This window comes from Eucyclogobius newberryi, unplaced genomic scaffold (genome assembly GCF_026437365.1).
Source record: "Eucyclogobius newberryi isolate DKJ021-1_F unplaced genomic scaffold, fEucNew1.0.hap1 SCAF_19, whole genome shotgun sequence".
NCBI classification, from domain to species: domain Eukaryota; kingdom Metazoa; phylum Chordata; class Actinopteri; order Gobiiformes; family Gobiidae; genus Eucyclogobius; species Eucyclogobius newberryi.
Window position 1 is genome coordinate 33,926,337 of NW_027315823.1, and position 26,032 is coordinate 33,952,368.

At 43.3% G+C, this 26,032-nt stretch overlaps 1 protein-coding gene across 1 annotated transcript; it reads right to left on the bottom strand.

Moving 5' to 3' along the window:
- Positions 1–269: 269 nt before the first annotated feature.
- b4galnt1b (beta-1,4-N-acetyl-galactosaminyl transferase 1b) lies at positions 270–25,897 on the bottom strand. The gene is made up of 12 exons (XM_072452749.1): positions 25,736–25,897; positions 18,115–18,206; positions 14,073–14,298; positions 12,624–12,800; positions 12,053–12,159; positions 11,946–11,983; positions 5,083–5,263; positions 4,692–4,784; positions 4,286–4,473; positions 3,197–3,337; positions 1,534–1,771; positions 270–615 (listed from the first exon to the last, which is right to left on the bottom strand). The coding sequence occupies exons 3-12, from the start codon at positions 14,288–14,290 to the stop codon at positions 398–400; spliced, it is 1,599 nt and encodes a 532-aa protein (XP_072308850.1). The 5' UTR covers positions 14,291–14,298; positions 18,115–18,206; positions 25,736–25,897; the 3' UTR covers positions 270–397.
- Between the last annotated feature and the right edge of the window lie 135 nt (positions 25,898–26,032).

Here is a 26,032-nt window from a genome sequence, read left to right on the forward strand (position 1 = left end):
CTGCAAGAAAAATCACCTAATAATCTTCCTTTGAGAAGTTTTGACTCATTTAGACCCATTTACTTGATACACTGACTTGCTTAAACACCAATTGTGAAGGTTTTTTGTTTAGTTTTTTGAAATTTAAATCACAAATAAGTATTAAATATTTGTGTATTCTGTTTAAGACTAGACTTATTATCATTTTAATAAAGTTTTCTGACTCATTTATTTTCTTATTTCAAGTGTCTATTTCATGTGAGTTGATAAATCTAAACGTGTAAAACTTCTCGTTGTTTGGAATCCAGATGATGTTCTGATTTTGCAGTGAATGTTCCTGCTGCGAATGGTCGTACACAAAAAACGTCTTTGGCAACTCAGGAAGAGTAGAAGAGTTCAAGATGGCGGCGCTCAAGTCTTAGTTACGAGTCAAACACTGAAAGCGGTTTTTGAAGTACAGCAGTCTGTCCTTGGTCTGCGTGGCGTCCGACGAGGCCGAAGGGTAGCGGAACTTGGCGTAGGTTTTGTCGCTCTCTGATTGGCTGACCCACGGCAGTCGGATTTTGGTGGCGTGGTTCACGATGACGTCATCGCAGGAGCCGACGTGAAGCGAGCCAAGGCCGTCTATGAAGAACTCTGAAATATAATCAGAGCTTTACTTGAGGAAATGGACACAATGTACTTTAAATGTGTTATTTAGTTGTGTTTTCAGAGGAACACTTATAATCTGAAACTGGTTGATTCATTTGTGAACTGTATTGTTTCTGTTTTGTTATGAAGAAAAGTTTAAAAAAATGATTATCTTTGTGTGTAACTTTTTAAACCGCTTGTCTCCAGATGTTATTGCTTTGCTTTGAATGTTCCACAGTATGGCATTAAGCATATCTATCTCTATGGAGTCAAGCTGGTGTCACCATAGCCAAGTTACAGATCAGATCTGTGGAGAGGTGCAGGCTTTTCACAGTTTAATCTTAGCAATAATTCATGTAATTGTAATTGAATAAATGCAAGATAGATAGATATGCCTTTAATGCCATCATCTTGTATCCAAGGAGACAAGCAGAAAGGTTAGATAGTGCACCTTTAAATATTGCACCGTTACAGTTGAGGTGCCAAGCTAACAAACTCGATTTGAGCTTTATTACCGAGTTGGGATCTACATTAACAATGTTTTTTTAGGTAAACAATGTCATTGGACTGGAAAACATGACAAACATGACTGTGACCTGATATTTTAGAGCCCTGTCTCCATGGAGATGTTATTGCTTTGCCAGGAATGTTTCAATGTGTGGCAAAATTCAATTAAAGGTGTTTTAATTCCTAAAACATTGCTAAAAACATTCTTTCTGTGAACGGTGTCCCCTCTGCACAGATTTGACCTGTAACTTGGCCAGGTGGCATCACCTGCTTGTCTCCATGGGGATAAATAAACTTAATGCCTTCCAGTGAAACATGTCAGGCAAAGCATTACCATGGAGACGGTCGAACTCTCCGCCACAAAAGTGCACCTTTAACGTTTACATCCATTCAGATTCACAGATCGTTTAGACTCACCTAAGTGTGCGACCCGGGCCAGTCTGGGGTCAAATCCCACCTGCTGGACTTTATCTGTTCGAGCCAGAAAGAAGTTTATGACGCCGTCTGTCACCACACAGTTTGGAAATCCCTCGATGGCGTGATGGAAGCCCCTCCTCACGTGCAAACAGTCGCCCTCCTCCTCCCCAGGCTCAATGGAGATGGTCTGCCTGTAGGTGGCAGTGTAACCCGTGGCCTCGCGCACGGCTCCACCCACCTGCACAAATAAAATGTGACTGTGGGATCACTGTTCTCAAACTGAAAGCAACTGCTGAAAATTTGCACAAGTGGATTTATATGTGCATCATGTTTCAGCTTCATATCATATTTTGGCTTGAATCACTCTGAAACTCATGGCTTTAGGACATTGTGTCTAGTGAGTCAGGAATGTTAACCATTGTTCTATCAGTTAGATTTAAGTAATTCGTGAAATTCAGAAATTCATACTACTTATTGTGCAGGTCAGTGCTTTTTGTTATATCAGGGGGATATTAATAGTGAATGTTAATGTTTAATGACTAGCGGCTCCGGAGGATCTAAGGCCGTTCAATTATATTTTCCAGAGGGCAAGACCAGAATCTGAACCAGGACTAGACCAGAATCTGAATCAGGACAATACCAGAATCTGAATCAGGGCAAGACCTCAGAGTCTGAACAGGACTAGAACAGAATCTGAATCTGAACCAGGACTAGACCTGAGAGTCTGAACAGGACTAGACCAGAATCTGAACCAGAACTAGACCACAGAGTCTGAACCAGGACTAGACCACAGTCTGGACAGGACGAGACCAGAATCTGAATCTGAACCAGGACTAGACCTCAGAATCTTAACCAGGACTAGACCACAGGGTATGAACAGGACTAGACCACAGAATCTGAACCAGGACTAGACCTCAGAATCTTAACCAGGACTAGACCACAGAGTCTGAACAGGACTAGACCACAGAATCTGAACCAGGACTAAACCTCAGAATCTGAACCAGGACTAGACCAGAATCTGAACCAGGACTAGACCTCAGAATCTGAACCAGGACTAGACCTCAGAATCTGAACCAGGACTAGACCATAGAATCTGAACAGGACAATAAGGTGTTAAATATAAATGACAATAAGACCTGATTCAGTTAATATTAAGCATTGAACAGTGGTATTGAATAACACAGATAACACCAAGGATACCAGACAATTTGGTCCGGCCCATGGCCCAGTTTACCATGATGAGCCAGACCATATTACTTAGTTGGCAGGATTTGGCCCGCAGGCCGCCAATTGAATAGCCCTGCTCTTTGGTCCAAGTGCTCGCCCCTTTCACCAATTTTGCCTCATTAAACAGACTTGTATGTTAATAACATTTCTCGTCCTGCAGTGAAGTGTAAAGCCCTCTGGAGAAAGCCTAGTTTTAAAGTAGGCACAATTTTGTTTTTTTTATAGAATTAAACTGTAGATACACTGCCTGTGACTGCCTGCCCTTGATCACAGCACACATTCTCTGTGGCTTTGTTTGAATAAGATTCTGCAATGTTAAAATATTGATTTAATTCCAGTGTTGCATTATGTTTCACACAGCCCCTTGTACTGATGAAGTGAGACTGACCACTGCACAAAGCCTTCTCCAGGAGGTGCTTAACACACGTTTACTCACCAGATCCAGTGTAGTTTTCTCTAGAACATCCACAAGTTTCTCCAGTTTGGTGTTTGCTGTGAAGATGAAGTCATCATCCACCCAGAGAACATACTTAGTGGTGACCTGCGACACAGCCAGGTTTCTGCCAGCAAACCAGCCCTGAAAACACCACCACAAGTGGTTTCATGAGCCATGACAAGAACTTGAAGGTTTATTTGAGCTTTCCAGCTTTCTATTTTTGTTTGATTTGAGTCGTTACTGGACACAGATTATAATGTATTGATCATAGTTTCTCTGATTTGATGATAAAACACAGAAACTCAGAGAAAACATCTCTCAGAGCTCCGACCTCTGACCTCTGAGGACGACTGGAACGCAGAATAAACCCAATACTTTACCCGGACTAGAGCAGGTCTAAACCCGGACAAGAGCAGGATTTAACCCGGACTAGAACAGGACTAAACCTGGACTAGATTAGGATTTAACCCGGACCAGCGCAGGATTTAATCCCGGACAAAAGAAGGACTAAACCCGGACTAGAGCAGGCCTTAACCCGGACTAGAGCAGGACCTAACCCTGATTGAAGCAGGACTAAACCCAAACTAAACCTGGAATAGAGCAGGATTTAAGCCGGACTAGAGCAGGACAAGAGCAGGATTCAACCCGGACTAAAGCAGGATTTAGCCCGGACTAGAGCAGGACTAAACCCGACATAAACCCGGACTAAACCCGGACTAGAGCAGGACAAGAGCAGGACAAGAGCAGGATTTAACCCAGACTAGAGCAGGACTCAACCCGGACTAAACCCGGACTAGAGCAGGACAAGAGCAGGAGTGAACCCGGACTAGAGCAGGATTTAACCCAGACTAAAAAAGGACTAGAGCAGGACAAGAGCAGGAGTGAACCCGGACTAGAGCAGGATTTAACCCGGACTAAAAAAGGACTAAACCCGGACTAGAGCAGGACAAGAGCAGGAGTGAACCCGGACTAGAGCAGGATTTAACCCAGACTAAAAAAAGGACTAAACCCGGACTAGAGCAGAAGTGAACCCGGACTAAACCAGGACTAAATGAGGTCTACATAAAGATTTAACCAGGTCGCCCTCACCTTTTCAAAGGGCATGATGTAGTGCTCGATGAAGGGTCCCGAGATGCTTTTGGGCTGCTCGCTGTCATCAGCGATCACTATGGTAACCGTGGGGTAAAACCTGCGGACGCTGTCGATCAGATCCTGAAGTTTATCGTAACGAAGGAACGTTTTTGTGGCGATGGTCACCAGGGCACTCACATTATACCCTGAGGACAGACAGGGAAGGGATTTGGGGTCACTTTAATGCTCTTGAATGATCTTTTTGTATTCACGAGTTTGATGAGAATAATGAGCAATAAGGCAGTTGCCACAGAGAACATTATTAAAAACTAAATATTACATCTTTTGAATGGGAAAAAGTCTTTAAAATGTTACCTAACTGGAAGACAAAACCAACAAATGTGTCATTTTATTTAGTTATTACCTTGTTTGGATCCAGTGTTGTAGAGTTTAGGAGTCGTACTGTGACGTATTTTTATGACAAAAGAGGCTTGATGTCGGTCTGTTTCAAATTGCACTGAAATATATGATATACAAACGTAAACAGGTTGAATACTATTCAGTAACATTATTCTTATTTTTCATTTTAGGGATCACATTTAGGATTATTACGGGTCGATGGATCGCTTAAAGATAGTGACTATAGCATTACCAGGGATTCATCTGTAAATACATTCAATATCTAAACATATTTATGAAAGAATATGGCTGTTTTTATATAAATTATGGTCGGCTAATGCTTTTAGTTTACCATAGGGAGGAAAAAAGATTGCGTTTACATATGACATAAGACTACAGGCTGTAGTGGTGGTCACCTGTGTCGGCGGTGCTCGGGTGGAACAGAGTGTTTGTGTACGTTACAAACTGCAGCTGTCTGTTTAAGCTGTTTAGGGCGAGGCTCGTTATTGTCATGTGATTCTCCCCGTCGCCCTTCACTCTCACGCCATCCACCTCCGCCGCTACGCTCAGGGTCCCCAGAGCAACAGTGAAGTTTACCTGAGGACACAAAACGCAGTTAGAACCGCCACATTGGAAACTTTGTAATGAAGAGTTTAGTCCTGGCGTGGAACTGGTTTGATCCTGTTCTGGTCATGTGTCTGAAGTGAGGATGTCGAGATTATTTATTTATTTGTTCATATTTCATAATATAAACAAATATTCATGACTATTTTAGATGCAAAATTAAGTCATTCAAATCTAAAAAGCACACCTAAATGTATAGTTGTTTGATCTAGCTGTTTGTATCACAATAACTTGATTTGTTTCATGAAGGTGCTCACATACTATTGGAACAGTAATGTATTAGAATGAAATCACTTTTGTTTTGTGACAATAATCATTGTATCGTGATGTATCTTCTCACAACACTAAACTCGTAACACTAGGAAACAAATATCTTTTGATTTTGTTCTAGTTGAAACCAGAGTTAGTTCAGGGTTTAGTCCCAGTTTAGTCACCATTTTGTTGTGGTGATTGTAGTGTGAGCGCACTCTTACGGGACTCAAACCGTTTGTGAAGTTTAACCAGCTTCTGCTGCTGTCTCCAAATGAACTTCAACACATAATAATTAAATAATTACATTTATTTATGGATTAAGGTCAAAAACTGGTTGGCGTTTACACAAAGGGGGAACTCATGAAACTGTGGAGAACCGTCGTCTTACCCGGAGATCGTCACAGACATCCTAAGATTTTTATAAGAGATCTTCTTCTGAGAGTGTTTTTCAAACTTCCTATAAGTTATCTGTTCTTTTCTTCTGTATCTACCTCTGTATCTACCTGCATTGCATCAATGAAATTTCCCCATGTGGGACAATAAAGGATTATCTTATCTTATCTTATCTTGTTTTCTTGAGTTTAATAATCTGCGAGCAACAACTTTTATCCAAATGTGCAAGGAGATCTTAAAGAAGCACAATGTAACTTCTCTGATGAGGGTCCACCACCTGCTTGTCTCCATGGAGATGTCATTGCTTTCAGAGTATGCAGTGTTCTTGCTGGGCTGAGGTTGAAGGATGGCGGTGGGAGGGCGCTCGCAAAAAGTACTAAAAAAAGTACCATGCTAAAACCCCTCAGCGAGAACACTTGTATAGCATTAAACTGATCTATCGTACATTTATATATTTACAGAGAGCGAGTCGCCTCTCCAAGGATCAGACCAGTAACTTTGCTTTGCGGCGTCACCTGTTTGTGTGATAAAATGTGAATATATGATTATATTTCTGTGATGTATTTTATCTGCATAATAGTGATATTTTATCTGCATCATTGGTCTAAGAGAAAAACGGGTGTGTGACAGCATTTGTTTGTGAAGGTGTCGTAAAGAATGTTGCCCCAGGGGGGGTGTGACAGCCCAGAGGAGTTTGGGTAATGTTTACCCAAGGCTTGATCCCTAGGAAAAATACCAGCTGTTGTAAAACAAGTGCCTTGATGTGAAGCTGACCAATGAGAAATGTGACCCGCCTATTCCAGAATATCTAATAAAACCAACCAGCATGAGAAAAAAACGTGTGAGACGCAGGAGGATCACGCAGGCTGTTGTAAGCAGCCTGCGTGATCCTCCTGCGTCCCCGGCGTTTTCTCCCAAGCTTGCCATACAAAAGTCTGATATTTCTGTGTCGTTTCATATTCTAAGTTGAATTGTGTTCTCTATGTGTTAAGGAATAGCATCGGTGTATGTCTCATTTCTTGACATTTTCTGGTCCTATCGAGCCGGACGACCAGCTGCCCTTCGCGGAGATTGACGGGTGAATCGGTGAAAGTCTGTGTGCACAGCAGAAAGAAGTCCACTTTTCCCGTGGCCGCCCATCGCACCTCATTCTCCGCGAGGAGAGCGCATCGTTTCGAGGCAGCGGAGAACAGACGACAAAGAGGTCAGAACATTTTTTGTGTGTGAAAAAGAGTTAGCCATAAAACGTTTTATGTATTAGTTTGATCATTCTTAAAAATATCGTTGGTGGATGCCCAGTTTAATATTGCTGTGAAATATTGTCGGTGGATGCCCAGTTTAATATTACTGTGAAATAGTGTAGGCTTTTAAAGCCCAGTTTAATATTACTGAGGAAATATTGTAGGCTTTTTTGCCCAGTTTGATATTACTGAGGAAATATTGTAGGCTTATGTACGAGATAAGTTTCTCACATAAGCAGGGAGTTCAATATTGCTGAAAGGTTATTGGTTGGCTTTGTGTAGATAAGTTTCTCACATAAAGGAGTTAAATTGCTCATCATGAGTTAAGTTTCTCACCGAAAGAAAGTCATGAAACCTTATGTACGAGTTTGTTACTGACATAAAGAAGTGTGAATGTAAGCGCTGTGCACGAGCGAAGTAAGAAAGTGTGAATGTGTGAATGAGGATTAATAAGTGATTAACTAACAAGTGTGAATCACAATTAATCATACAAGGGTCACAAGGCGTTATTCTGAGAGATCTAAAATTTGCAGACGAGGGTGAATTTGTCTGTAAAGCATGTAGCATTTCTCTCAGACGACCGAGACCACATAATGCCAGAATTATCACCCCAAACTAAAAGACAAAGGAAAAGTCATAGAGGATTTTGGAGGGAGACTTGTCCAGCATGCTCAGATGACGTGGCAGAGAGGGGGAGATAAGGGGGGTCAACAAGGCAGGAGAAGGGAAAGCAGCTCAGAGGACACTCTGAACGTGAATGAATTAGGAACTAAACCCAGCTGGTTTTAAATTTTAGTATTTTAACAAATTTTAAGGGTTTTGTTTTGATTGACAACAATCAATTATAAAGTTTTTATTAAACTTGCTAAGAGATGAAGATTAATTCAGATTTTCATAGATGGCCAATATATTGGGGAACGTGATCACATGACAGGACACTTCCTGTCCCCGACATAGTACAAAAGTTGTGTTTTTACGGCATTGTGTTTTTTGTGTGCACCAAACAAAGCTACGTTTTGTTTTGTTTTATTTTTGGACTTGACAAAATTATCTTTTTGGACTTAATGCATGACTAGATGAAAGTACAGGACGAAAAGACAGAAGTGTTTTTAAATTTAGAATCAAATACAGGCACCGGCCTGGGAATGATAATATGGGTAAATGAGTGACTACTGAAGTTTTTGGACATAGGAGTAGAACGGGCAGTAAGTAAAGTGATAGTAAAAGTTATATCAGTAACTTACTTATTTGTATTATCATGAGGAAACCTCGTATTGCGATGTAGACGTAAGTGAGGGAATAAGTTAAATAGTGACGTCCAATGTCCTCCTTGGAAAGACATGAATGTGTCATTAACTAAAGGCAAACGACACCAAGTGGTGGGACATGGGAGAATATGGGTCATAAAAGATAGTCCGAGATAACAAGGGCTATTGACTGGGAAAGAATCTGGAGGACTCAGAATGGAGCAGATGCCGTTATCTTTACGGATAAAATAAGATAATCCTTTATTGTCCCACATGGGGAAATTTCATTGGATCACAGGGACACCAAGAGCAACACCTCAGGGGGGGTTGACGTGATGAGTAATAAAAGAATTTGACATTCTAAAGTAAATACCTGAAGGATTGTTGAGATTCAATCAAGAATTGAATAGATTTAAATAAGACAATATCATCTAAAATTAGACGCTATAGGAGTTATGAAACCATTGATAACGGGAGGAGTGTAGAGCAGCGTAATGCAGGAGAAGAATACATTTTACGAGACCCGCAGATTACCTGTAAATAGTGAAAACTAAACAGGGGGATGGGTAATCAATACATGAGTTTAGAAGCAAAATGACAGGGATATTTAAACATTGGAATCCCAGGGATGCCGCGTCTGATAGTTATATCAGCAGCAATGAGAAAGTAAAAGCAGGTTACAAGTGAAAGTAAGAGTAAGTGAAGAGAGAAAGAAAAAGCAGGTTTAGAAATTTGGAAATGGGTGTTTCCTCCGTTATAGAGAGGAAGACAGAGAGAAACAGAGGAGAAGACAGAGAGGAAGATGTGATGTTACAAAGAAAAGACAAGAAAGTAGGCAACAAGGGGAAAAACAGGTTGATAAAAGAGACGTGCCTTATGAACAAGGGGAAGGATTAGAATCATTTTGATTTTTTAATACGCATATAGACTTGCTAGAACAAACTAATACACAATGTTTGTAAAGCATCACATGAGCAGGTGTGAGAGATTGAGTTTGAAACTCACCTGAAGCACATATAGAAGATTAGCACATATTACATTAGATGTGTGACCTTATTCAGGCCACACCCACAGAGGAGATGTGAAATTTGATGTTAATATTCAAAGTTGTGAACTGACCCTTAAGGCCAGCTCAACGGGGGAATTATAATCAATAATTATTATTGTTTGACGTATTTGTATTGCACACACACACACACACACACACACATACATACATACATACATACGCGCGCACACGTGGATACAAAACTTTTAGAGTTTGAAACATTTAGGGTTTGAAACATTTAGAGTTTGAAACAAATGGTGGTAAAACAGACTTACAAGTTACAGGTTTGGCAGTGTCGGATTAGACACACATGGGGGCCAGCGCTTGGAGGGAGAGGGGCTCAGCCAGGGATGTGTGACCACTGAACTGTGAAAGGACTGAGGTGACATTGCGGAGTGGAGTGGCAGACGCAATTCCATCTCTTCCTTGATTACATCGTTGTAAACTATCTGGATTATTGAATTTTGTTTAAATGTAGAAGTTTGAGAAATGGGCAAGGCCATTTCTCAAATGGAGGGATATACGAGTAAACAAATATTCTGAATCAATAATTACTAAAAAAAAATTGTAAACAAGAGAACTGTTTGAAATACATTATAATGTCGAAAAGACTTTGTTTATCACCGCAGCAAGAACGTGTTGGAGATGTGGTGTTTACAGAGACGAGCAAAGTGGGACAGCCAGTGGACGAAGCCACACACCGACCAGTGGAAGGACGAGATCATGGGTGCATCGCTCTAAGAGAAATGTCTGGACAACACAGCACCAGATCCATAAGCAATCTACAGGACGCAGGACTTCGTTTGTATGAGTTTTGTCCAGAGTCTACGGTAGAGTACGATACTCTGCTACAATGGACAGGAGACAGATTCTACGATGCGCAAAGCATTATACTCTGCTACGATGAACGAGAGCCAGAGTCTACGGTGCGCAGAGTACCATACTCTGCGAAAAGAAAAGAATCAACGAGTTATCATCATCACGGCGATGACGGTAATATGGGTGCTGAACACCTGTATTATGCACCGGACAATCGGGACAATTGGGACAATCGATCAACATACACAACTGTATATACCGGTAAAGGGAAAATAGAGGGAAGAAAATAAGTGATCAACTTGAAAGGTTATGAAATGTATAATGTATAATGTATAATTGACATGACAGTAGCTGAAGAAACACAATGGCATATTATACAGCCACTGTTGTTTGCACTAACTAAGAGAGCTTTTTTTATCTGCTACAACATAACTACATGCAATGTTAATAAGATTATGAATTGAGATGGGAAATGTACCAGTTCATTTGTGTCAAAGGTGTGACCGAAGCGAGCAGCGGAAGGAGCTCGCTTAAGAAACCAAGCGTATGGTGGTGTGGGGACACTTGTGGGACGTTGTGCCTATGTATCCCTTTTGTGGCCAGCCATGGTCATAACAAAGACCAGCATCACCCAGAACCATACCGCAGGGTCAAGGTCGAGAGGTTAGTGGACAATCTGGTTCCAGTAGCACCTGATACTACGTATTTGACTCTATTGGGGTGTCCAGAGAGGTCCCTGACGAGTCAAACTGACTGACCAGAGAGCAGCGGGTTTGAGGGCCTTCCACTTGTACTTCTATATTTCCCATCACACCGCACAAAATTATAGACAGAATAAATTGTCTGTTTTTCAAATTACAGAGATTGACCAATCTGACTCAAAATTTAGGACAGTAATGCAGTAGACATGTTGTGGGCCGAGAGAAAAGGAGTGTGTTCAATGTTGAGAAATGTGCATCACTTTTTGAGTGTAAAAGTGTCATTTTAACAACAATATGAAAGACATGTTGAAAACTGAAAAGAGTAATGTGTTTGGCATATGAGACAGTAGACTAATGCTTTGATAAACAGGAGGGAAATGTGATAAAATGTGAATATATGATTATATTTCTGTGATGTATTTTATCTGCATAATAGTGATAGATGATCTACATCTTCAGTCTAAGAGAAAAACGGGTGTGTGACAGCATTTGTTTGTGAAGGTGTCGTAAAGAATGTTGCCCCGGGGGGGGGCTTGATCTCTAGGAAAAATACCAGCTGTTGTAAAACAAGTGCCTTGATGTGAAGCTGACCAATGAGAAATGTGACCCGCCTATTCCAGAATATCTAATAAAACCAACCAGCATGAGAAAAAAACGTGTGAGACGCAGGAGGATCACGCAGGCTGCTTACAACAGCCTGCGTGACCCCGTCTTGGCGTTTTCTCCCAAGCTTGCCATACAAACGTCTGATATTTCTGTGTCGTTTAATATTCTAAGTTGAATTATGTTCTCTGACTGTTAAGGAATAGCATTGATTCATGTGTGATTTCTTGACAGTTTGTCTCCATAGAAAAAAACTAAACAATATTGTAGGCAAAACAATAACATCTCCATAGTGACAGGAAGGTTGTGCCAACTAATAATGGCCCGTAAAAGAGTGAAGAACACACTTACTGTGTAGCGTTCTCTGGGGCTGTCGTGTAAGGCCAAACCTGTGAGAAAACAGTGTTGACTTTGATTGATCAGAGGACATTTTGAATTCCTCTTAGAATGTGCTGTACCTGGGATGATGATTGTTTTGAGCGGGCGCACCTCAACCCCCTGTGTGGGGAACTGTAAAGGGTTGTTTGCCTCGGCAATGATCAGGACGTCTGCAGGAGTTTGGGACCTGAAGAGGAAGGTGTTCGGGATACAGGAGGGAATAACAATACCAAAGACATGACCGAAAGGGTTTGGGCTGTAAAAAATACTTGCGCACAGAAGAACACTGGAACACTCAATGGTCTGATCTTTCCTTTAACACATTTTGTTCCTTTTTACAAAAAAAGTCGGTGGAACTCCATTTCTCAGTGCTTGTGCGCTTGAATCTATTTATGTGAACTTACTTTACTGTGAAACTATGGCACTTTTTTTGCACTTTATATGAGTTCAACTATTCCGAATTGTTTTGAATGTGTAAACTTTGAATGCTCCTGACGTGTGCTGCTGAGCTCTTGGCCAGGTCCCCCTTGAAAAAGAGATTTCGATTTCAATGGGTGTTTGTGGTTAAATAAAGGTTAAATAAAATACCCAGACACTGCTGACTACATACAGTTATGTCATATTTCACTGTGATGGGCATGTGTGTCTCACCTCTTCAGGAAGCTCTGGTACTCCTGGGCGCGCCTCCTCTTCAGCTCCTCCAGCTCCGAGGGCTTGAAAGCGGTGTGCAGCGAGTGAGCAGAGACTCGGGGGAACAAGAGCTGAGAGAACGGCAGGTTTAACCCTCCACTGTCGCCTTCACATATACAGCTGTTACGGGACAACAGACTGAGGACCAGAGATAGAAACACAAATAATCAGACCAAAATGATCTGACTCTTAATCCTTTAACACCATAAAATAATTGGCTTTGTCAGTACATTATACAAAAAAAAACACAACTTTTTAAACCGCTTAAGCCCTAGTTTAGTTCTCCTTTTAGCCCTAGTTTAACCCTGTTTTTTCACAGATTTCCTGATTTAGTCCTAATTTAGCCCTGGTTTTGTCCTGGTTTATCCCCAGTTTAGTCCTCATTTAGCCCTGGTTTAGTCCTGGTTTACCCCCAGTTTAGTCCTCATTTAGCCCTGGTTTAGTCCTGGTTTAACTCTAGTTTATCCCCAGTTCAGCCCTAATTTAGTCCTCATTTAGCCCTGGTTAGTCCTGATTTTCATCCATCTTCTTCCCCTTATCTGAGTCTCAGTCATTTGATCCGGTCTAAGGATGGCCGCCAACTGAGCCGGATCAGTTTAGTCCGGTCAAGTGGGAACCAAACTATTGTCCCTCCAGGGTGTTCTGGGTCTTCCTGGGGCCTCTTCCCAGTGAGACATGCCCGAAACACGTGCCCAGGAGGCATCCGGATCACATGCCCGAGCCACCTCAGCTGGCTCCTCTCAACGTGAAGGCGCAGCGGCTCTACTCCAAGCTAAGGGAGCGCCCAGCCACCCTGCGGAGGAAACTCATTTCGACCAATTGTATCTGCGATCTTGTCCTTTCGGTCATCCCCCAAAGGTCATGACCATAGGTGAGAGATTGACTGGCAAATCGAGAGCTTTGGCTTTCGACTCAGCTCCTTCTTCACCAAAAAAGTCCGATACAGCGACTGCATCACTGCAGCTGCTGCACCAATCCGCTTGTCAATCTCACGTTCCATCCGTCCCTCACTCCTAAGACTCCAAGATACTTGAACTCTTCCATTTGGGGAAAGGACTCCCCACCCACCTGGAGAGGGCAAGCCACCTTTTTCCAGTTGAGAACCATAGCCTGATTTAGCCCCAGTTAAACCCTGGTTTATCACAAATTTAGATATTGCGTTCAAAAATAGTGGATCTCTAGTGTTACATCCAAGGGTTTCAGCTCCCTTGCCACACATACAAAATAATATATATTTTGAATGTGCTGAATGTGCAATAATCCTCAAATATCACCAACAAACAGGACAACGAAACCCATAAATACACTTGTGCCCTCCATCTGATATTATAACACCATCAAATACAGAAAGTGATCACCACCCATTGATTCCCTCACATTCCAATCTCCCTTATTGGTGCCCACGCTCACCTGGCGACGCTCTCCCGTACGCGTATGGGGATGGAGCTGAGCTGGTGGTCCGATTCGGCGAGCTTGTCCTCCAGGCTCCTGTCCGACAGCAAGGGTCCGCGCCGCTGCCACACATCCACCGTCGGGTAGCCTCGGGTGGGCCACGAGTGAAGGAGAGCCAGGACCACCACCACCGACACCACGACGGCCAACAACAAGGTCTTCCGCAGAGAACGCATCCTTAAACCTGAACATACAGAAACCAACATCAGTCCAGGTTAGTTAGCATTTTAAACATGCACTTTGTAACTTTTCTGTCTGTATATTAAAACTAATATAATAGCATGTTTTTCTTTTTTGGTTGTTTGCGTTTGTCATGCTTGACCTGGGGAGCCTCCTCCAGCTTGTTTCCATAGAACTGTTGTTCCTTTAGCTATAATATTCCACAATATGGCATTAAACTCATATATCTCCATGCAGAATGTTTAGAAATATGGTTTTAACTTTATTTTAACTTTTATTTACAGGTGACAATAACAGCTCCAGAAAGTTACATACTGCTACATTAATGATTTAAGTAATTTGTAGATACAGTATAAAGCTCTGAATTAATTGTTTGGCAGTTACTTTAAAGAGGTTTCAATTCCCAAATCATTTGGGACGTTTTCCTTTTCCTAAAACCAGGACTGAGCAGCAGTGATCACATGATTAAACTTAAACTAAAACTAGACCAGCGCTCGAACAGCAACAAACACTCGCCGAAATTACAGAGCTAAATCATGAGCAAACAGCAATGATATGTTTTGGCCTGGATAAAACCTGGACCAGAATCAAAAACGGAAAAGGAAATCTCACTCCCTATAGCATATAAATACATGCATTGAGCTTGGTTCATGATTCACGGCTATAGAATGTTCTGTAATTGGTACCATATTTCTTTGAATAGAAAAAAAGTCTGATATCCACTCACAAGTTTGGATTTGAGTTAGCAGAGATTCACAGAGGTTTTCCAGATGTTAATCAAATTCAATATTACTCAGCAGGTAGAAATGTTGTCCTGTTTCTAAGGGTTTGGGGGTTCAAAATCTACAGTTCTCAATGAGCAAGACACAAATAACTTCACCAAAGTATAAAGGGACTACGAGTATTTTGAAAAGTCTGGGAAAAAATGTGTCTATTCCCCCACTGCACAGTTAATTTCATACTTTCACGGTAAAATCGTGGCCTTTTCTGCCATAAATAACAGGTTTCAAAGTTGTTAAAGAGAGATCTTTTTAGCCTGGCATGTTACATTTGTCTTTACACACCTTTCCAGTTCGTGAGATGTGTTTGGGGAGTGAGAGAACGTGCTGCCAACAGACACAGAAAAACGTTCCACTAAGCAATTCCTTTTTCCGTCTGTTTTCATTCACGGAAGAGAAGCAGAACCTCATGGATAAAAAAGAAGAATAATAGTGTTTTTTTTCTATAGTGCTTTCAAGTTAGACTATCAGATGCTGCACTAAAGTCATTATTTATTGATTCACTTAGAGAAGGTGAAGTGTCTTGCTCAGGGACACAACGACATGCTCTGCTCTGTGTGTGGTGTAATGCAAAAACGTCATGCAACAATGTATTTCACGGTTAGTTTTCACTGAGTTAAGGTCTTTATAATCATAACGAACAATAGACTGTGATGTCAGGGGCCTTGAGACCTTGAGAGTCCAGCATCCCTCTGGGCTCCGGCATGTCAGCACTGGTTTACACTGGTTTGATGTAAACGTCTGTTCTCTCTGCCTTTATAAGGATGTGCATTTTCATTGTTCGTTCGACTAGGGAGAAGAAACTATTTATCAGTAGTACTCAGAACTGTTTGGCCACTGTTGGCAGGAAAATGTACAATGAAACAGTTAATTTATTTTGAAATACAGTCAAATATGTCTTGTCTCAGTATTAAAAATAAAAATCCATCCAGGCTGTTAAGTTGTTTATTTATTTTTTACTCTTTTTTTGGAAACCTATTCTTGTTAAATTGATAGAATAAAGTATGTTGTACCTGTTATTTATCTTTGGTGGTGATGAAACGTATCAAAGTCCAAAAGTACTGTTGCCTACGTAAAAAGTTATTTATGTAAGTATTTTGTCTGTGGAAGCTTTTACTATTACTTCACTACATTTGAGAACAGATATCTGTACATTGCACTAGTGGCGTAAAAAGTATTATATGGTTTGAGGAGGGTTTTTTTCTTCTGCACGAGTTCAAGCCCAGCTTTGAACAAAAATCTGCACCTATCTTTATCAAAATGATGATAAATATTACAAATTACAAAATATAGAGGGGGCTGTTTGACATCGCCGTTTTGTTTTGTTTTGCTTTTTGAATTGTCCAAAAGTAAATATTTTACATTAACTTTATAAATACACATTTTAAATACGCATTTACAACTGGACCTAATATGCATAGGGCGTCCCATCGGTGAGACACACACATGTGTGCAACCACGTACTCATGTGCCCAGCCACGTACTCGTGTGCCCAGCCACGTACTCGTGTGCCCAGCCACGTACTCGTGTGCCCAGCCACGTACTCGTGTGCCCAGCCACGTACTCGTGTGCCCAGCCACGTACTCGTGTGCCCAACCACGTACTCGTGTGCCCAGCCACGTACTCGTGTGCCCAACCACGTACTCGTGTGCCCAACCACGTACTCGTGTGCCCTCACGCTCCCCAGTCACAAAGCCTGACAATCTACACATCAAATCTTGCCTTTTGAATATGTAATCCATTTCCACGTGTGACAATCACAGCACGAACAGACACGGTCTTTGTACAGAAAAGCACAAAGTAAAAGTTTCTTTGCTTCCCTCTGCAGACCGCTGCAATATGCCCAAAGTACTGGCACTTAAAGCAACGCAGGGCCGGTGGAACATATGGCCTGACGCTATAGCACATGTACCCAATGAACACCTTACTAGGCAGGCATTAGGCTTAGCATTAGCGTTAGCAATTTACTTTTGCAAATACTTAAAAATATTCTGGTATAATAGCCCCCCTAAGACTGTGAAAGCGATCGTAAAGAGGTATAGCTTGTTGAAATTGGTGAAAGTGTTAAGGAGTTGAAAAAATATAAGCAAATACTGAAAAAAGTACAAGATGTACAAATGTCAAAAGCAACAGCAGCAATAAGACGGTGAAAGCGATCATAAAGAGGTATAACTTGTTGAAATCGGTGAAAATGTCAAGGAGTGGAAACTTGTCAAAGCTCCTATAATCCTAAAATACAATCATAATGCAGACACTCAATTAGGTCCAATACATTATGTCAGATCCATGAAGGCCTCCATGTTGCAGAAAAAAAGTTTTCGTCAACTCCATTTTTTTCTTTCCTTTTGCCCATTTCATAGAAAAAAAAAATTCAGCACGATGTCCTTGCAACAGAAGCTAAACGGAAGTGTTAGCTTTTGATTAACACTGAGATTAGCCAATTAGGATGTAGTCTTGCAGCTCTCCAGCTCTGTAAAGCCAATCAAGTGTCACAGAGATGCAAATTACACACAAGTCCCACCCTTGCTAATCCAAACAGTTAGATTACAAACTGGCGTAAATTGTGGCGCTCGTTTACGGCGTACGGCGTAACGTCAGATGGCGCACGGCGTTAAAAGCACCGCTTTATTTTGTAAAAGCGTCGGAAAATAGTGGCGGAGTGTGATCATATTGGTTTTCCATATAGAGCCCCGTGGGCAATTTTTTTAAGTACTTTTTGCGAGCGCCGCCTAAGGCGGTGGGACAAACCATCCTCCAACCTCAGCCTAGCAAGAACACTGAAATATTATTTATTTATTAAATACCATTTATTGAATACCATTTGACATAATTGGCTGATTGCCTGGAGGGGCATCGCCCCATTGCCCATAATGGACCAGCCGCCACTGCAATAAACGCTTCAACTGTTCTGAAAACCTGTGTGACATTTAGTATGTGCTATTTTTACTTTTACTTGAGTATTTCTTTGCTCTTGTATCTGTACTTCACTTAAGTAACAAAATTGAGTACTGCTTACACTGCTAACACGTTTCTGCACAAACCTTCCTCCTTGAAGTCAGTGAAGGGACATCTTCTGTTGACACCTGCATCTCCAGAAAGACACTGTCTTCAGACCAACGAGATCCTTCCACGTCTGAACACAAAATAAGACCATGTGTTTGTGTTGTACACTGTTGTAATTGAAAAGGTGTATTTACCACAATACATCCATGATTTACCACCACTTGTAGTTCTGTAGTAACTGTAGCTCTTCTTCTTCTTTGGTGTTGGTTACATTACCGCCACCTACTGTAGTTGTACGTCTAAGACGTTTGACTTTATTCTTTATAGTTTATTCTTTAGCAACGTCTTCTGTAGTTGTACGTCTCGTCTTCTGTAGTTGTACGTCTTTTGTATTTGTACATCTTCAAAGTATGTGTTTTACGCAACACCATAAAAAGAAAAAAAAAGAGCAAAAGATTGAGAAGGAGAGAGAAGGAGAGAGAGAAAGAGAGATAAATAAAAAGAAAGAGATAGAAAGAGATAGAGACAACTGTAGTTGTATGCCTTCAAAGTATGTGTTTTACGCTATAATGTAAAAGACAAAAAACCACCAGAAGAAGTGAATGTTTAATAAAGAAAGAGCTAACATTTGTGTTGAAAATGTCACTCTATTATGTAAAATCTAGAATGAAATAAACAAGTTTATTGCAAAAAACAAACAAAAACAAAAATAGAACGTTTGCCAAATCCTCAACCTTCATCAGAGTGAACCTAAAAGAAATGATTTAACAAAAACATTTGGTGTCAGGAAAGGCAAGCTGCAACACTGTTCTAAATTCTTCTATTTTTATTCTGGATTTCAGACTAAATAACCCCTGCTGTGGAAGAACATATGGTGGGTTGATCTCCCTGCCCCCATAGGACAGACCCGAGCCCAGGCGCCATATTACTGTGTTATTTTGGTCATTTACATAAATCAATAATGTGCTGAGAGGGAGAGGGGGGGAGAGAGAGGGGAAAAGAGGGAGGGGAAAAGAGAGCGGGAGGGGGAGGTGGGAGAGAAGGAGAGAGAGGGAGAAAAAGGAGGGAGAGGGGGGAGGGAGAGAAAAAGAGAGGGAAAGAGAGACTGAGTACGAGAGAGAGAGAGAAAGAGATTGAGAAAAAGGAGAGAGAGGGTGGCACTTAAGCCTTTCTGAGGAGGGGCTTTCTCTAAGTGGTCCCTTTAAAAGCGTTGCTTATCATTGAGGCCTGGATGAGTGTGTAGAATATGCAGATGTCCTCCCCTGTTGCCATGGTGACAGGAATGTGTACTAAAGGCGTTATCAGCTGTCCGTGTGGAGTTTTACGGCCCTCAAAAGAAAGAGGGCGTGTTATAGCGACAACAGAGACGCTCTGAACTTTGAAAATAACTTTTCATCAAATGACTCCTTTTGGATTACAGAGAGTAATGATCTCTCCAAGACAAAGAGCTAAAATGCTAAACAGACTATGCGGTTTTAGTGATTTTAATAGACAATCATCAGATTGCAAAAAATTGTCCACCAGATGACTTTACATGTACATATTGTGTCATCGTGTTTTACATGTCATTTTAACTGTTTCATAACTTGTTGTGTGGACAATTTTACCTTTTTGTGTAACTCTTGTGGCCCAAAGCCAGATCTCGTCTCCTTATCAGCTCTGACCCCAGCGTGCATGCTGATTGGCTGAAGCCACGGCGCCAAAACCCCCCGCGGGGAAAGACAAAAGGAAAGAGCAGGGAGTTACAGACCCAGTTCCATCCAGAGCTCCATCCAGGAGTTCCATCCGAGTTTCCTTCAAAGCTCGACCCTCCATTCAGGGTCCCACCAGAAAGGTCCATGACACCGGGCCTTGGGAGCAGGCCTCAGGCCTAGCTAGCGTGAGCGATGCTACGCTACGGGACAAAGACTTTTCCAAGAGAAGCTAATGTTCCCTCCTGGAACTAAGAAACCTGTGCCCGTTTTTAAAAACGTGATTGAAACTGCATCTTGCAAATCAAGCAAGGACCTTTTGCAACTTTTCAAGTCCACAGCCTTTAAGACCAGCCACATCGGTGGAGCAGCACTATGGCCTTTTCATTTGGGAACGCCTCAGAGCCAAGGAGAACGCAGATCGCAGAACCTGACCCAGTCCTTCTGTGGCCAGACAACGTCAGAGCCGAGCTCCAGAGCAGCCCTGCTCTGGCCAGCGTGTGGACTGAGCTGCAGCGTGACCCCTTGAGTGAAGCCTGGAGGCGACACGAACGACACGCTGGCTCTTGGACCCCACGCAGGCCCTTGGACCCCACACAGGCCCGTCTCCTCAGGTTCACAGCTTCTGGTTCCGTTTCGTATAATGCACTTCACAGGCTGTCTGATGATCTCATTTTAGACTTAACTCTAACACACACTAGATCGATCTAGAACCATCATGTCTAGTGTTTTCCACCTGTAAACCGACTCATTTGCATATTCCTAATTCATATTTATTTGTTTAATTATTTGGTCATTAAATCTTCATAACCCACATTTGGTTAAGTGTTCCTTCATTTCCAGAAAAGGGGTCAATGTCACGGTTACATTCTCAAACCTTTAGATCAACGAGCAAATTAATTTCTAATTAATTAATTGATTTAGATATCTGATTATAGAGTTGTTAAAATTGCCGATTATCCGGCTGATGCCCCATTCTACTCTTAAAAATACGATTCAAACTTACCCATACTTATGCAGAGTGTCATGTTTGAATTCTTGAACAATTCTTTAATCAATATCAACCTTGAATGCCCCCCCTCTTTCACAAGTGGGTGGACATTCAGAACCTTACAGTACTTGTACTAGTATGTTACCCTACAAGTGGAAGGAACCTCATGATTCTGAATATAGGACCTGAGTCTTGTTCTGGTATGAAATTAGAAAGACGATGCTTTTTTTAAAATCTAAACAATCCAAATATAACTGGCAATTAAAATTGAAAATATTTACAATGAATAAGTAGATATGGGCAGGAGTGTCTTTTTGAGTGTCACATTTTGGGACAATGTACTAGAATTAATAGTTGCACCATTTATTGGAAAAGTATTGATATTGCAACAAACTAAATATATTGCAATAATTCCAAGGTTCTCCATCTGCCAGAATGTACTGTCAAAATACCAAATTAGCCTTTATTTAATCTTGGTTTAGTCAGTGTTAATCTTTTGTTTTGACTGAAATTATTGTCTAAAAAAGTTGTTATAATATTGCAAAAATCTTGATATTGCATTTTAGATGTCGAAGGCTTCCAGACAAAGAACATTTTAAAACTAGAAAATCTGCAATGGCTGAAGCCATTGCTGGATTGTCTGCGTCTCTCCCTCTCTCTCCCTCCCTCTCCCTCCCTCTCTCTCTCCCTCCCGCTCCCACTCCCTCCCTCTCCCTCCCTCCCACTCCCTCTCTCCCCCTCTCCCCCCCCTCTCTCTCTCGCTCTCTCGCTCGACTGGCTCCGTCACAAAATTCTAAAGAATAAAGCCTAAAGAATAAAGTCTAAAGAATTCCGCACTCATAATGCCCAAATTCATTTAAATTTTGGGGGGTGTTGGAGACTGAGCCGAGGATGAGGAGCAAGAGGATGTTCTAACGCGCTTGGACTTCATGGGCCTAGAAACGCCAAAGTGATGGAAGAAGGACTTCTAAAGGATAAAACGACAAAGACGTCCCATGACCTCATGGGCTTTGTAAAACAACAAAGACGTCCCATGATCTCATGGGCTTTGTACTTCCAAAGCACCGAACGTCAAAGAGGGCGAGGAAGGTGAAGAAGAGTCTCCCTGGAATAAAGCCGGTTGGTCTCTGACACAACAACTATTCTAGTCACAAAAACACATCATGACCTCATGGGCTTTGTAACGCCAAAGCGATGGGAGGAGTACTTTTACGGACTACGACAGAGTCTGAGGACTACGAAACGTCTGAGGAATAAAGTCTGGCGGTAATGCAACACTCGGATGCCAACCGCCATAAAACAACAACAACAACAACAACAACAAATGGGGAAAAAGTACTAATACTTTTGAAAATTCTGCAAAAAGTACAAGTTGTTCAAATGTCAAAAGTAATAGCACACGTACTACTGCGAATGCGATCGTAATGAGGTATAACTTGTTGAAACTGGCTAAATATAGACACTATACATGAATGTAGGTTTTACAAGTATAACGTGTAGTCTGTTACAGTACAAGATGCAAGATCCACATATTGCATTGAGGACCAAACAAGAGGCCGTTTTTGAAATGTCCATAAAACACCTAGATCTCATGAAACGTTATGACCGATGCTTGCAGGCAAATATGCGAAGTCTTGCTTATTTGCAGGAAGAACTTATTAAAGTTCAAAGGGACTGGGGAATAAATGTGCAAGGTATGTAATGTAATGTTTACAATATAAATGTGTATAAATGTGGTAAAATGGTGTAATCTATCATTATTCTGTTTCACTTACTGTCCCAGATACTTCTCCAAAGAATGTGATACAAGAGGGAAAGATATGCTGAACAGTATGTTAAGTCCAGGAGCTGCGCGAGACATAGTCTCTCCAGCGTGTCCTGGGTCTTCCCCGGGGCCTCTTCCCGGTGGGACATGCCAGGAACACCGGTGGGACATGCCAGGAACGCCACCAGGGAGGCGCCCAGGAGGCATCCGGAACAGATGCCCGAGCTGGCTCCTCTCGACTTGGAGGAGCAGCGGCTCTACTCCGAGCTCCCCCCCCGTGTGGCCGAGCTCCTCACGTTATCTCTAAGGGAGCGCCCAGCCACCCGGCGGAGGAAACTCATTTCGACCGCTTGTATCCGCAATCTTGTTCTTTCGGTCATTACCCAAAGCTCATGACCATAGGTGAGGGTAGGAACGTAGACAGACCGGTAAATTGAGAGCTTTGCCTTTCGACTCAGCTCCTTCTTTACCACAACGGTCGATGCAGCGACTGCATCACTGCAGCCGCTGCACCGATCCGCCTGTCAATCTCACGCTCCATCCTTCCCTCACTCGTGAACAAGACCACGAGATACTTGAACTCCTCCACTTGGGGCAAGGACTCCCCGCCGACCCGGAGAGGGCAAGCCACCTTTTTCAGGTCGAGAACCATGGCCTCGGATTTGGAGGTGCTGATTCTCATCCCAGCCGCTTCACACTCGGCTGCAAACCGTCCCAGTGCATGTTGCAGGTCCGGGTTTGATGGAGCCATCAGGACAACATTTTCTGCAAACAGCAGAGATGAGATCCTGTGGTCCCCAAACAGGACACCCTCCGACCCCTGACAGCGTCTAAAAATGCTGTCCATAAAAACTATGAACAGAACCGGTGACAAAGGGCAGCCCTGGCGGAGTCCAACATGCACTGGGAACAGGTCTGACTTACTGCCGGCAATGCGAACACAGCTCCTGCTCCGGTCATATAGGGACCGGACAGCCCTGAGCAAAGGGCCCCGGACCCCATACTCCTAGAGCACCCCCCAAAGGACACCCCGAGGGACACGGTCGAAAGCCTTCTCCAGATCCACAAAGCACATGTGGACTGGTTGGGCAAACTCCCATGAACCTTCGAGCACCCGATGGAGGGTATAGAGCTGGTCCAGTGTTCCACGACCGGGACAAAAACCGCACTGCTCCTCCTGAATCCGAGGTTCGACTATCGGTCGGATTCTCCTCTCCAGTACCTTGGAATAGACCTTACCGGGGAGGCTGAGGAGTGTGATCCCTCTGTAGTTGGAACACACCCTCCAGTCCCCCTTCTTGAACAGAGGGACCACCACCCCGGTCTGCCAGTCCAGAGGCACGGTCCCCGACCGCCACGCGATGTTGCAGAGCCGTGTCAGCCAAGACAGTCCTACAACATCCAGAGACTTTAGGAACTAAGGGCGGATCTCATCCAACCCGGAGCCCTGCCACCGAGGAGTTTGCGAACAACCTCAGTGACTTCAGCTTGGGTGATGGATGAGCCGGCCTCTGAGTCCCCGGTCTATACTTCCTCTTCAGAAGACGTGACTGAGGGATTAAGGAGGTCCTCAAAGTATTCCTTCCACCGTCCGACGACATCCCCAGTCGAGGTCAGCAGGCCTCGGGTTCAGATCGGGGAAGCCGTTCTTCCCGATCACCCCTCTCCAGGTGTCACTGTCATTGCCCACGTGGGCGTTGAAGTCCCCCAGTAGAACAACGGAGTCCCCGGTCGGTGCACTGTCCAGTACCCCTCCCAAGGACTCCAAGAAGGCCGGGTACTCTGCACTGCTGTTCGGCCCGTAGGCCGCCACAACAGTGAGAGACCTGTCCCCCACCCGAAGGCGAAGGGACGCGACCCTCTCGTCCACCGGGGTGAACTCCAACACGTGGCGGCTGAGCTGAGGGGCTATAAGCAAGCCCACACCAGCCCGCCGCCTCTCCCCGCGGGCAACACCAGAGAAGTGGAGCTTCCAGCCCCTCTCGAGGACATGGGTTCCAGAGCCCAAACTGTGCGTGGAGGTGAGGCCGACTATATCTAGTCGATATTGCTCAACCTCCCACACAAGCTCAGGCTCTTTCCCCCCCAGCGAGGTGACATTCCATGTCCCCAGAGTTAGTCTCTGTGTCTGAAGATCTGGTCGCCGAGGCCCCTGCCGTCGACTGCCACCCAGATCTCTCTGCACCGGCCCCTTATAGATCCTCCTGCGGGTGGTGGGCCCACGGGAGGGCGGCCCCACGTCGCTCTTTCGAGCTGTGCCCGGCCGGGCCCAGTGGGGTAGACCCGGCCACCAGGCGCTCGCCAACAAGCACCCATCTGTAAACGCCCTTGTTCTTTTTGTCATCATAGGGGGCTTCTGAACCGATCTTCGTCCGACCCGTCACCTAGGACCTGTTTGCCTTGGAAGACCCTACCAGGGGATTGAAGCCCCCGACAACATAGCTCCCGGGATCACTTGGGCACTCAAACCCCTCCACCACGTTAAGGTGTCGGTTCAAGGAAAATCAAACAAAATAATGATAATAAGTAAACACTCTTATTTACAGCAGTTATATGCACATGAATATTACATTTTGTGTATGAGTATGACGGTAATTGCACATGAATATGACAGTATTGCACATGATTATGACAGTATTGCACATGGGTATGACAGTTACACATGTTCAGGGCTAGGGGTTTGTTGTAGAGTCTGACAGCAGCAGGAAGGAAAGACCATCAAAACCTGTCCTTCACACAGCGAAGGATGTGGGTACCGGTAAATGTCAGAATGTAAGTGCTAAAGCATGTGTGCTAAGGATGTGTGTGATGCAGAGTCTGTGGTTAGGCTAGCAGCACCTCATAGTCATTGGTTGCAGTCATTTTGGGACTATTATTACTGCATGTTGGGCTAATTTAGGATAATCCCCGACGTGATGGCTTTAAGTAAGTTTTCTAGTAATTTCATCACGTTTATTAGCCCTTATAATGAACCTCTGGACATGAAGTAAGAGCATGCACCACGCCATGGCCCATGTTATACGCACGTTTGAGCCGTATTATGTGCAGCTATAACGGGATTTCCTTCAGTCATTAAATCTACTGCGCGCGTGTATAATAATAACAACGTATAATAACGTATTACAGCAGCAGAGTAGTGGAAAGCAATTGGAATAGACAGTGTTCCATTAGTGCCTTGTATAGGCCCATTATTATCCAAAAAAAGACCTCACCTCCGAACAAAACCCCTCTCTCCAAAGATGCGTCTCCTCCTCTTCCTCCTGCAGCAGCGGCCTCGGAGATGGTCGCTCGCGGTGAATGTGTTCGGTTAAACCAAATCAGTCGATGCAAAATGAGGAGGCATCCGTGGACGAGGCCATACACTGCAGGTTTAGGACGCCGCTCCTCCGCAGCAGCAGCAGCAGCAGCAGCAGCAGCAGCAGCAGCAGCAGCAGCAGCAGCAGCAGCAGCAGCAGCAGCAGCAGCAGCAGCAGCAGCAGCAGCAGCAGCAGCAGCAGCAGCAGAGACGC

What these genes read in the sequence shown, in the direction of transcription:
- b4galnt1b (XM_072452749.1), bottom strand. Translation starts at nt 14,290, where the DNA reads ATGCGTTCTCTGCGGAAGACCTTGTTGTTGGCCGTCGTGGTGTCGGTG. An exon ending in ACATCATGCCCTTTGAAAAG is followed by an intron (nt 3,338 to 4,285) that starts GTGAGGGCGACC and finishes TGGTGTTTTCAG; the next exon opens with GGCTGGTTTGCTGGCAGAAA. An exon ending in AGAAAACTACACTGGATCTG is followed by an intron (nt 1,772 to 3,196) that starts GTGAGTAAACGT and finishes TTATTTGTGCAG; the next exon opens with GTGGGTGGAGCCGTGCGCGA.